This window comes from Canis aureus, chromosome 34 (assembly GCF_053574225.1).
Source record: "Canis aureus isolate CA01 chromosome 34, VMU_Caureus_v.1.0, whole genome shotgun sequence".
Taxonomy (NCBI): domain Eukaryota; kingdom Metazoa; phylum Chordata; class Mammalia; order Carnivora; family Canidae; genus Canis; species Canis aureus.
Window position 1 is genome coordinate 23,668,599 of NC_135644.1, and position 14,225 is coordinate 23,682,823.

Below are 14,225 nucleotides of genomic sequence, written 5' to 3' on the forward strand. Positions count from 1 at the left end.
TATCTAGGTGCATTGCAACATAATTAGAAACTTCTGTATTTATATGTAATTCAAAGGTAATTGAATATTTGATGAGCATTAATTATACATCTAATTACATAAATTTAACGTCTTACATGATTAGTGATATATTATTGAATGACATATAAATGAGATTCAGTGCAACACATTTTTAGTTCCTAATTCAAGAAAAAGTGCTAGATAACATGGGAGAATGCAAATATGTGTAAGATAATGCCTTGTCCCTCAGCAACTTTATAATTTAAAAAAAAAAGGATAAGATATATATAAATAGGGGCGCCTGAATGGCTCATTTGGTTAAGCGGCTGACTCGATTTTGGCTCAGGTCATGATATCATTAAGTAGCTGACTCTTTATTTTGGCTCAGGTCATGGGCTTGCATTGAGCATAGAGCCTGCTTGAGAGTCTCTGTCTCTGTCCCCCTCTGCCCCTCCCCACCACTGCTCTCATGCTCTCTCTCTCTCAAAAAAAAGAAATATATAGATAATAATAATATAAAAAAGATGTAAACTCAGAAATAGAGATGTGAGGGAAGAATATAATTATTCTGCTAGGAGGGATAATGTGACACTAATGGATGGGAAGAGCGGGCATTCTATTTCTGTATGGAGAGAAATCACTAGTAAATGGTAGAGATGGGAAGGCTCCAATTTGGGGTAATTTAAAAGGCCTTAAACAGAAGTCTAGAATAATATCCTTGAGATTTTACTGTGTCTTCTATGTTCTCAAACTACAGAAAAATAGAAATACTTGGTAAATATATGGAAAACAATAGTCTCTCACTAAATAGGTTCTTTATGTATCAGTGATTTAGGGAAATATTTAACCCATGAGGAGCGATGTGAACTACAATAGGTATAATGTTAGGCAACAAAGAAATATAAAAGGTAAAAGTGCAAGCATCCTATACCATATACAAAATTATCTCAAAGTGGATCAGATACCTAAACCTAAGACCCAAAACTATAAATTAGAAGGAAACAGAAATGCTTTATAACATTGGAGCTGATGAGAATTTCTTGGATATGATACCAAAAGCACAGACAACAAAAGTAAAACTAGACAAACTGGACTACATAAAAATTAAAATTTTCTGTGTATCAAAGGACAAAATCAGCATAATGAAAAGGCAATCAATGTAATGGGAGAAAATATTTTCAAATAATATATCTTATATGGGTTAATATCTAGAATATGTAAAGCAGTCATACAACTCAACAACAACAAAACACCCAATTAAGCAATGGGCAAAGGACTTGAACAGACATTTCTCCAAAAAATAATGAACAAATGGCCAATAAACATATGAAAAAATGCTCAATATCACTAATTATTAGGAAAATACAAGTCAAAACCACAATGAGATATCACCTTATACCCATTAGAATCACTCCTACCAAAAACAAATAAGGAAACAGAAAATTACAAGTGTTAGCAAGAATGTGGAGAAATTAGAACCTTTGTGCACTCTTGATGGGAATGTAAAATTGTGAACTGCTATGGAAAATAGTATAGTAGTTCTTTTAAAAATTAAGAATGGAATGACTTTATATCCAGCAATCCCACTTATGACTTTATGTTCAAAAAGAATTGAAAGCAAGATTTCAAAGAAATATTTGGATACCCATGTTCATAACAGCACTATCAAGAGATGAAAGCAACCATGTCCATCAGCAGATGAATGGATAAACAAAATGTAGTACCTATATACAATGGAGTATTATTTAACCTTAAAAAGGAAGGAAAGACTAACACATGCTACAACATGGATGAATCTTGAAGACATTATACTATGAAGTAAACCAGTCACAAAAAGACAAATACTGCATGACTTCACTTACATGAGGTATCTAGAGTAGTCATTTAGATAAAAACAGAAGATAGAATGGTGCTTGCTACAGAATAGGGTAGGGAGCAAATGAGAGAGTTATTTAATGTGTATAAAGTTTTGTTTCCCAAGATGAAAAAGTTCTGAAGATTGGTTACATAACAATGTGAATATACTTAACACTACTGAACTGTATACTTAGAAATGGTTTAAATGGTAAATTCTATGTTATGCTTTCTTTTAGCACCAAAAAAAATATTTAAAAAAATTTTAGCAAAAGAACCAATCCAGTCATTTGATAGTATTGCCTCAAATGGAAATTGATCAGTTCAGTCAAAATTACTAAACTAATAGCATTCATCTTTAGCTACTAAGTTTTCTTCTCTTTATTATCATCTAGTTATTAATAGGACATGTACTTTTAGAGGTTTGCCTTTAATTTATTCTTACACCTGCAGAAGATACAACAATGGTCCTATCTGAAAAAAAACTATTAAATCTTCAAAAAGTGCAGGCATCAATTGTGAAAAAAAGTGGAACCAAGGTGGACCATGAAGAGACACTCAAAGTGAGTAAAAGTACCTTGAAGAGACACTTGGTTTTTATTGTGCCTGTGGAAACTGATCCCACCTATCCATCCATTCATCGTGGAATTTCAGACTCAGTACAGTGTTGACACTCTCATTGTGTCCTTTCAACAGATTGGCTGGGAAAAAGACTCTGGAACCCATCTGTCTTATCAAGGCCTTCAATGTACTTGCCACTTCTTGTTGATTTGGTAGATATAATGAAACAATGTAGCATTCTACAGAATACCCACTCAGTTCAAGTCTTTTTAACCTCTATGATGACAAAAGGGTAGGAGACTTAATACAGCCCTGGAGCAAGGCCATAAATATATACATTATACTTCTGATAGTCCTTCTTGATAGTAAGAGAAAAAAATGCATTTGTCAGATCAAGAGCTGCATACCACATACCTGAGGCCACGTTAACCTGCTCTGAGAAGAGCAGTTCCTGACAGAGCAGTTGCAACTGATGCTCCCACTGGCTGAGTTTGCAGTCATCCACTACCATCCTTGAAGATTTTTGCAATGGCCAGACTGGTATATACTTTAGGTCTTTAAAGATGGCACTAATCTCTGCCACTTCCTGTCACATGCAATACTGACTTTCATATATTGTCATGGCCAAGCCAACTAGTTTGGGAGCCTTCTCACCCACTACGATAGTTCTTAGCCCCACAGGCTAAGACACCAACGTGAAGGTCCTGCCAATTACCAAGTATGTATGTCTATCCATACGGTTCAGGGAACAGGAAGTGATGAATGAGTGAGTCAAGTTCTTCAGCAAACAGACTCTGTAGTAGAGATTTGTGTTCAGAGAGTTTATTGAAGAGAGCTGTCGGCAATAGCACCTGTGCAGGAATATGAGTGGTAGCATTCGGTAGAGGAAGCAGTTTAATTATGGTACAGTTGCAATAATTCCACATGTGAATCCATTGATTCCACAGGGGGCTTTGAAGCTGTGACCGCCCTTCAGAGTTGTATGAAATTGAAGCAAAGGGACTAAGCCCTAATGCTCCTTCACTGATCATTCACTGAATTCAACGTGCCACAAGGGAGGCAGTTCCCGTAACAAGAGACAGCTCCTTTAAGCAGAAGGTAATTTCTGGGCAAAAGCTCAGTTGTGAGGCAACAGCAGGCAACACCCATGGCAACTAAGGAAATAAGGACCGCAATCCTTAAAAGGGGATTTTGGTGGTTCTTGGTAACATCCACTACTAAGGTGGCCAGAGTTGGCAAGTAAAAAGCAATAAATAAAAATATTACATGGCATACCTATACTTAAAAAATACTCATTATTTACATAAAATTCAAATACAACTGAGCATTGTCTGTGTTACCTGGCCACTCTGTCCACTACACATGTATTAAAGGGAAAATACAAAGAAAACTCCAAGCGTATTAATGCATTTCTCCTTTTGTAATCTTATACTTTGTATAGTACTAATCCCATATGGACATGAGAGACCAAAAATAAAAATTGGTTAACCTCAACAACTTTTGCTCCACTCACAATCCTGATTTGGTCTAATTATAGGGAGTCAATGCTGCTTGCTACATTTTACCATAGAAAGCAGAAATAGGCTTAGAAAGAACACTAGCAGTTTTAAGGAGGGTGGATTGTGAGAAAGAGAGCACACAGTACACAGACAGGGAAAGAACTAGAGCAGTGGCAGTGGGAATGAAAGGAAGAAATGAGAAGAGACACCCCTGAAATAGATTCAAAGAATTTACTAACTATATGATACGGAAATACAGGAGGTGAACAGAATCTAACAAAATTGTATGTTCTTGATTTGAGGTAATAGAAAAAAAGAGAGGAAAATGGTACAAGATATATGTAAAACAGAAATATAAGTAGATTTGAAGGGAGAAATTATACATTTGACATACTTCATCCCAATGTATAATATACGTGAATATGTTAACTAATATACCACACCAAGCTGTCAATATTGGTCAAGTGATCATTTTCCATTAAACATATTTCACCTGAGACTTTATAGATATTTTTAACCACCTTGCATTTCTACAAGCTGTGCACAGGATGTTAAATTATACTGGTAATTCTATTAGCTATTAGTAATTCTTCTATAGACTTAAGTCCTGTAAACACTAATTTTCAAATTTAAAATCTTAATTGAAGGAAGAGTTTTAAAATGTATGTTTTTCTTCAATAACAATTCTCAGCTCTAAATATCTATTTGTATGTTTTACCTCTATTACTCAAGAGTTCTTAAAATGTGGAAGCCTGATCTTTTTCCTTAATTACACAAAAGGAGAAACTACTGCCCACATTACCCTCAGCAATGCTGTCTTTCTAACTGACACTCTCCCCTTTGCCCATTTTATACTATGCTCCCAGTTGATTTTTCCTGAACCATGATACCCAACACATTGTCCCTGCAGTTCTGTTCTGATTCAGAGTAATCAATCCAGGAACCACTAAGAAATCTATTAATTCTTTGTGTGTATCACAGCAGAATCCCGTTTAGCATCCTCAGATGCTAGGATGCTTATTTGCTCAGTATGGTCTGGGAACAGGATAAATACTGAGAAAGTCAAAATAAATAAGTTTTCCTATTTTAGTTCAAAATTCTAAAATGTAATGCTACATTTGCATTTGATGATGTTAATTTTAATCACCTGTGACTTAGCCACAATTATTCACTTCTGGGATTAAAATGCCCACTATAGACATCAATAAACAGAACAAAATCTGACTTATCCACTTTGTTTGCCAATCAGAAATCTCTTTTAATCTCCTACACCCTCACCTGAATGCCCAGTAAGAGAAAATGTACATAATACATGTTGACATAATAATTAAAATAAACTTATTAAATCCTATTTTTGTACTATGTATTTACCATCCACAGGAAACATTCAGTATTTTACTGCAATTATTTATAAATTATCAACTGTTAACTTTCAATTATCTTTGTGCAGATTATCCATCACAACCTTTAAAACCAAGATGGCTTTTTCCTGCAATTCTGCTTTTTAGGCTACCTTCTTGCTTTATTGGGTTTTCTTACACATGCTTACTGAATATAAGCATAGCTTAAGTCACGACATAAGAAGGTAAATATGCTGCTGGGGAAAAAATGTAATATCATGGCATTTCAAAACCAAGGAGAAATTATCTTTAGTTAGTCTCCATTATCAGTTTAGATTTTGCAAGTTTCTGTTCCCTTCAATTTGAGTAATGAATATGGACAGCATAGCAAATCACTACACCACCCAATAAGTATAACCTTCTTGGACCTGCATATTTTCTGTGCACCAAGCAAAACGTCAGGTACTGAGCAGGTATAGTTGTTGCAAGTTTACTCTAAATTTTATATCAATTCTCCTGTTAAATTGTTGTGGTGAAAGAAAAGGTGTAAGGCTATGAATTTCACTGTACTTTAATTAGTTACCAATAATTCTTAGGGGGAATACCCCTTCTCAGCTATGGTGGATTATTAAGAACTATCTCTGCTTATTTTTACTTGAGATTACCTGGGTTTCACTTTCTAACCAAAAGATTAGAAAATTTATATACCTTGTTATCTCACTAACAATAATTTCTTAAAATGAAGTAATAATGTATATACATCAAATTGTGGTGCAGTAATAACTGTCAAGACTTCTGTAATTCTTATGCCAGGTACTATTCTAAATATTTTCCCCTTAATTCTCATAAAAACGTTATGCAATATATTCCATTGTTACCTTTATTTTATTTTTTAAAGTTAATTTTTGGGACCCCTGGGTGGCTCAGTGGTTAAGCATCTGCCTTTGGTTCAGGGCGTGATCCTGGAGTCCTGGGATCTAGTCCCACATTGGGCTCCCTGTGTGGAACCTGCTTCTCCCTCTGCCTGTTTCTCTGCCTCTCTCTCTCTCTCTCTCTCTTTGTCTCTCATGAATAAATAAATAAAATCTTTAAAAAATATTTTTATTTGAGTATAGTTGTTACATTAGTTTCAGTAATTATAACATAATGATTGGACAAATTTATACATTATGCTATGCTCTCAAGTGTAGCTACCATCTGTCACCATACAATGCTATTATGATATCATTGAGTATATTCCCTATGCTATGCCTTTCATTCCTGTGACTTACTCATTCCATAATTAGAAGTCTGTATCTCCCACTCCCTTTCACCCATTTTGCCCCCTCCACAGTTTGTTCTCTGTACTTACAGTTCTGATTCTGCCTTTTGTCTGCTTGTTTATCCGTTTGTTTTTTTTTTTAGATTTCATGTATGAGTGAAAACATATCTTTCTTAGTCTGACTTATTTCACTTAGCATAATACCCTCTAGATCCATCCATATGGTCATAAATGGAATGATCCAATTCTTTTTTATGGCTGTGTGATATTCATGTGTCTGTGTGTGTGTGTGTGTGTGTTTGTATGATATCTTCCTTATCCATTCATGTATCGATGGACAGTTAGGTTGTTCTATATCTTCACCATTGCTATCCTTAACTTAACAATTGAGAAAACTGCGGTGCAGAAAAATTAACTGGCTGAAGCTTCCACAGCACATAAGGGGCAGAACCGGTATTTGCAGTTTGGTTTCAGATCCCGTATACTAGACCATACTACCTCTCTGTTGACTTATTCGACCTTACTCCTATTGAAAAGAATACACACAAATGGTGCCTCCAACTCTATCTCATATATCTGAGTATATTCAAATGCCTTAACTCTCTTCCTTAACTCTCTTCCAGTGTCAGCCTACTCTATCCTTAACTCTCTTCCAGTGTCAGCCTACTCTGACAACATAGGCTGGGTTGGATGCCCTTCCTGTCCTATTGTCCACTCTCATGTAGCACCTAATATGCTGGTCTGCCATAACTTATTTTTCTCTTCATTCCTCAAATGATGGTAATTCCTGAAGCAATAATTACAGAAAGACTGGCACACAACACTGTGCCTTAAATATAGTAGAGATTCAATATCTGTTCGATGAATGGATACTTCTCTTGTAGGTCTTCCCGTTGGCATTTCAGGCTGCATTGAACAATCATATCCATAACCACCACCACCATTACTCTAATACCAAATTTTGCAATTCTCCAGATTGTGACATACTTCATATTTCTCTTTGAAGTACTTTAGGAATGCATAACAAAAACTATTCCAAGGGGGGGAAAGGTCTTACCTTCTAAATCTTCTTTCTCAAAGTGTGTTTTGAGAATAGAACGAGTTCCACCTCTATCCACAACTGCCTCTTCATCATTTCTCTGTAGAATGAGAAAAAGATTAAATGATATTACAGTAGTTCCTCTTTATCCACAGGGATACTTTCCAAGACCTCCTGTGGATACCTGAAATTGCACCTGAATTGAATTGGTACCTGAATAGTACCAAACCCTATATAAACTATTTTTGCTATACATACACACCTACGATAAAATATAATCTTTAAATTAGGCACAGGAAGAGTTTAATAATAATAATGAAATAGAAAAATTATAACCATATGCTCTAATAAAAGTATATGAATTTGGTCTCTCAAAATATCTTATTGTACTATACTCACCCTTTTTGTGATGATATAAAATGATAAAATGCCTATGTGATGAGATGAAGTGAGGTGAATAATGTAGGCACTATGACATAGCATTAGGCTACTATTGACCTTCTGATGGTATGTCAGAAGGAAGATGATCTGCTTCCTGACCATGGGTGACCTCAGGCCACTGAAACCATGGAAGGCAAAAGCACAGATAAGAGTGGACTACTATACATATATTCTCTTAATTTCAGAGAATAAATTATAATATAATCTAATATTTTAGGGGTTTAATTCAACCACTTAAACCTACTTCTACACAACTATCCTATTTGATTATCAAGTGTTAATTTAAAAAGGAGATTAAAATTAAATTGACCACATACTCAGAGAAGAAATGTCATTTGATTTTCCATGAAATCAAAAGCAGTCATACATTCCAGTTGCCATCATTGGTTACTGAGATGAAAAACAAATAACAGTTACCCTGACAATTTAGTAACATGCATTTTTATCTCTGATAAAGAATTCTTGTTAACAAGATGACATTTTGAACTATACAAGGAAAATATGGAAATCATTAGTATTAACACCACTAATGCTATGGCAAGGTGAAATAATTCCACTGCCATTTAAAATGGGGTTGAGAGGCATCTAATCTCTTGAAAGCAATTAGTAGCAATTATTAGGTAAACTACAACTCTAATTACCTTGCTTCAGTGTAATGCATTTTATTCAAACTAAACTTTTAATTATAATCATATACATTCAACCTTCATCCAGTTTATATATATGTATATATAAATATATATTTATTATATTTATTAAATATATATTTACTTATTTAGAATGGTGGAGACTCTCTTCTGAATATTGTACATATGCTCAAAACAATACACTCACTCATTTGGTATTCAATAACATAATAGGGGAGGGAGAAATACAATCCACGTAAACATGCAGAAATGAACAAAATACCAAATACTGAACGAAGTGAAATACAGATTATTTACAAGTTTTTTTGATTATGAGCACCTATGTAAAAATTGTCTTAAAAGGGACTATTGAAAACAAAAAAGAAATAAAAATGTAGACTAAAGATGAATGAATCTTCCAACTTCTTTTTTTTAATTTTTTGTATTGGAGTCAATTTGCCAACATATAGCATAAGACCCAGTGTTCATCAAGTGCCCCCATCAGTGTCCGTCACCCAGTCAATCCCAACTCCCTACCCACCTCCCTTTCCACCACCCCGTGTTCATTTCCCAGAGTTGGGTGTCTCTCATGTTTTGTCACCCTCACTGATATTTCCCGCTCATTTTCTCTTTTTCCCCTTTATTCCCTTTCACTATTTTTTATATTCCCCAAATTAATGAGACCATATAATGTTTGTCCTTCTCGGATTGACTTACTTCACTCAGCATAATACCCCGCAGTTCCAACTTCTATTTCTAAGCCTGTTCTAGCATTTGTATTAGAAAAATTACAAATCTCTGTTTTTTCTTTGAAAGCTTTATATTCCCAGACATAATCTTGATAAAGATTTGGCTTCCATGTTTTACAAATAAGTATTGTCAACTGTAAGGATTATAGACCACAGACATATTTCAATCTAGAAATATCAGCTCTTGTGTGCTTCATATGCAGCAAAACATACAGTAGAATAACATGTTTTACAGTCTGTAGTACTGTGTCTTGCAGACAACATGTGCTGAGACAGGTAAGGGCAAAGAGTTTGAAATTAGAGCAAAAGAAATCTATACTACAAATGAAGGAAAAAATGAAAATTAATATATGATTAAGAGTCTACTGCTCTTGTGTTTGGCGAAGTTTTAAAAATATGTTGGTCTGAGCAAAATAGCAATAGAAAAAACTAAAGAGTTATATATTTATATAATTTCCTGAACCAGACAAATGCAAGTTTAAGTCTCTTTAGAAACTGTTATTGATACATTTACAAATCACATTTATCCTCTGTGGAGGACATATCAAATATGCACATTGGAATGCATCTCTGCCCTCTTGCCAAAGGCAAAGTCATGCATCCATGTTCAGAGGTCAGAAGAAGCATCATTCCACTAAATCACAATAGCATCCCCTTAAAACAATTGCAAAATAAGAAGTTTTTTATAGGATATAAGAAGATATTTCCATCTATATGATAAAATACTTAATCCTCACTTCAAGGGCCTGAATCAATTTTCAACTTATACAAAATGGCTTTTCTCCTTATTTTTATGTAGCATAAAAACTGCCCACACACAAAAGATAATTATACTGAATAGCTAATGTTAGGATATTGAGACAAAATGAAATTTTGCAGCAGAAGTAGGAGTAGAATCTAAATAGGAAATAGTTGATTATTTAATTACCAGATGAATTACAAGTAGAAGTGTCCTAATTTTAATGTTTCACTGGCAAAAAAAAAAAAAAAAGAACTTGAAGCTAGAATATGAATGTAACTCAATGTAAGTGACTCATTTTGCAGTTTCATATAAATTTAAATACTCTCCAAATAGCCCATAGATATATTAAATGTATATTCTTTTGGGCTGAAAATTCCCAAGATACTACTTAATACTAATAATACATATACTGAAATTCCTCTACTTTGGTTATAGTTCAAAAGATTATTTCAATATTATTGAAGACTTTTTAATAGAGTGCTTCCCTTCTTCCTTTTTTACCAAGAGCAAGTAAATGTGGGTGTGATGAAGAGAATGCAGGGATAAATGCCAGTGGGTGCCAGTCTGTGCAATAATCCCAAATAGACCGGTAAGATATTTTTTATTCATTTTGCACTATTACCCTTTTCAGATTAGTTGATCATAAAATACATTAATGTACCCTAATTTTCATATGTATTTACTTACTCAGAACAAATTTTAGCACTGTGTAAAGAGAGAACACATAAATCTCTTACATTACCTCTCATTACAATTTACCTTTATTACACTACTGGGTAAACATTTATAAGATGATTTATTCCAGTAAATAAGTATAAGACAATGTTCTAAAATTGGGGGGAGCACAACCCATAGTAAGAAATACATATTCAACACAGTCACATATTTATATAAATGTAATCAAAACAAAGTTTCACAAACCATCATTTACCATAACTATAAACAATACAGTATGATATTTTCTATCCCAGGATATTCTATTTCATTTAAAAATATTAGTCACTATCCTTTAAACTTATTTTGGTACTTCAAAATGGGTTGTGACCTGCAATTTGAAAAACATTGGTACAGACTATGGCCCTGAAACAGAGTAACAGGAACTATGAACAGGAACAGAAATCACATCTTAAATCCACGTACATAGGCCTCTACCCAAATAATAAACAATAGTACTAAACTTTCAAATCAATATTTTTCAATTTTTGAAGTTCACCAGGAAAGTAATGGTTTGTTCTTCCTAGTTCCATTTAAGTACTTTTCTCTATGTCTTCCCAAGAAAGAAGGAACAAATAGTATTATCTATCATCCTCTCCAGTTAAATCCTGCTTATGACTAAACTGAATTTGTACTCAGCTATTTTATTTTTTATATTTTATTTAAATTCAATCTGCCAACATATAGTATAATATCCAGCACTTATCATGTGCCCTTCCCTTAATGCCCATCACCCAGTTACCCTATCCCCTCACCCACCACCCCTTCTACAACCTTTTGTTTGTTTCCCAGAGTTACGAGTCTCTCATGAGTTGTCTTCCTCACTAATTTTTCCCCACTCAGTTTCCTTCCTTTCCTTTATGGTCCCTTTCACTATATTTCTTATGGTCCGCATGAGTGAAACCATATGATAATTGTCTTTCTCCAATTTTATTCAGCTATTTTAAAGGCAAACGCCATATAATTGTCATAACCCAAATGTATTTTATAATTTTCTACAATTTGATTGCTTCTAAACATTAAGACACTTGTGTTTTTAATACAAATGTATATACATGTAAATTGTGAATATTTCAACCTCCAAGAAAGTCTTTAGACTTCATTATTTTTCCAGAACAATTACGAGCAAGCAATAGCAGAAAAAAAGAGCTTTCTATCTCAACTCTCACATTTGAAGTGACCTTGAACCAGTACACTCTCTCATAGTAGACCGACTAATATGAGCTAGCATATTTTAGTGTTAAAATATTCATAATAAGATACCAACAATTTCTTCTAGGATTGTTTGAAAATACCATTAAGCTATCTACAAATGTATAAAAAATACATTTTTTCTGATTTACCATAACTCTTGAGCGCAGTCTTGACAGAAATAAACTTTCCTAACTTTGTAAAACAAAATCTAACAGTAATCCCATGCAAAACAATTGAAATTTTCATGTCCTCTTGAAAATTCTCATCTCATTTGAGAGTGGGAAGAGAATTGAAAATTGAGAAGAGAGAGCAGTTCATTTTCATTTCAGTATTCTTTCTTCCCTAGAACCATTTATCATTTCAATTTCTAAAAAGCAACCATTTCTTCAATAAATGATACTGGGAAAACTGGAGAGCTATATGCAAAAGAATAAAACTGGACCACCTTTAACACCATACACAAAAATAAACTCAAAATGGATTAAAGACCTAAATGTGATACATGAAACCATTAAAATCCTAGAAGAGAATGCAGATTGTAATTTCTCTGACATCAGCCATATCAACATTTTTCTAGATATGCCTTCTAAGGCAAGGTAAATAAAAGCAAAAACTAGGACTGAATCAAAATAAAAAGCTTTTGCACATCAGAGGAAACCATCAACAAAACATAAAGGCAATCTACTGAATGGAAGAAGGTATTTACAAAAAATGTATCAAATAAGGGGTTAAAGTCCAAATTATATAAAGAACTTATACAACGCAACACCAAAAAAAAAAAAAAAAATCTGATTAAATAAGGCAGAAAGGGACACCTGTATGGCTCAGTCAGTTGAATGTCCAACTCCTGATTTTGGCTCAGCTCATGATTCGGGGTTATGAAATCGAGCCCTTTCTTGGGCCATGTTCAGCAGAGAATCTGCTTGAAATTCTCTCCCTCTCCCTCTGCCCCTCCCCACCCCACTTACACGCATGTATTCTCTCTCTCTCTCTCTCTCTCTCTCTCTCTCTTTATCTCTCTCTCTCAAGTAAATATCCTTTAAAAAAATTGGGCAGAGGGCCTAAATAGACATTTTTTCCCAAAGAAGACATACAGATTGCCTGTAGACACATGAAAAGATGATCAATATCACTAATTATTTGGGAAATGCAGACCAAAACCACAATGAGAAATCATCGTATCCCTGTTAGAATGGGTAAAACCAAAAAGGCAAGAAATAACAAGTATTAAAGAGGACGTGGAGAAAAAAGAAGCCTCATATACTTTTGATGTGAATGTAAATTCGTACAGCTATTGTGGAAAACAGTATGGAGGTTCCTCAAAATTTAAAAATAGAATTACCATATGATCCAATAATTTCACTACTAGGTATTTACACAAAGAAAAAAAAACACTAACTTGAAAAGATATATTCACCCTTATGTTTACTGAAACATTATTTATAATAGCCAAGATATAAAAGCAATCTAAGTGTCCACCAATAGATAAATGAATAAGGAAGATATGATATACACACACACACTCTAGAATATTACACAGCCATAAAAAAAGATGAGATCTTGCTATTTGAGACAATATAGATGAACCCAGGGGGTATTTGGGCTAAATGAAATGTTAGACTAAGAAAGATAAATACCATATGATTTCACTTGTAGTGGAATCTTTAAAAAAATGAATAAACAAAAAGCAGGATCAGACGTATAAATACAGAGAACAAACTGATGGTTGCCAAAGGGGAGGTGGGTGGGAGTTGAGCAAAATGGATGAAGGGTAAGGGATCCTTGGGTGGCTCAGCAGTTTAGTGCCTTCCTTTGGCCCAGGGCGTGATCCTGGAGCCCCGGGATCAAGTCCCACATCAGGTTCCCTGCATGAAGCCTGCTTCTCCTTCTGCCTGTGTCTCTGCCTCTCTCTCTCTCTCTCTCTCTCTCTCTCTCTGCCTCTCATGAATAAATAAATAAAATCTTTTAAAAAATGGATGAAGGGGAGTAGAAGATATAGACTTCCAGTTATGGAATAATAAATCACAGAAATAAAAGGCACAGCATAAGGAATATAGTCAATGATATTGTAATAGGGACCTATGGTGACAGATGGTAGCTACACTTGTGGCAAACATAGCATAATGTATAAACTTGTCGAATCACTGAAACTAATGTAATATTGTGTGTCAACTACACTCCAACAACAAAAAAAAAAAGCAACCA

At 34.2% G+C, this 14,225-nt stretch overlaps 1 protein-coding gene across 7 annotated transcripts in view; it reads right to left on the reverse strand.

The window, feature by feature from the left end:
- Positions 1-14,225, reverse strand: part of SLC4A10 (solute carrier family 4 member 10) — a 284,739-nt gene that overhangs the window by 172,521 nt on the left and 97,993 nt on the right. For all 7 annotated transcript variants that reach the window (XM_077883538.1, XM_077883542.1, XM_077883537.1 and 4 more), the window contains exon 2: positions 7,573-7,654. In XM_077883538.1, coding sequence (XP_077739664.1) covers positions 7,573-7,654 — 82 coding nt within the window. The remainder of the gene's footprint in view (positions 1-7,572; positions 7,655-14,225) is intronic.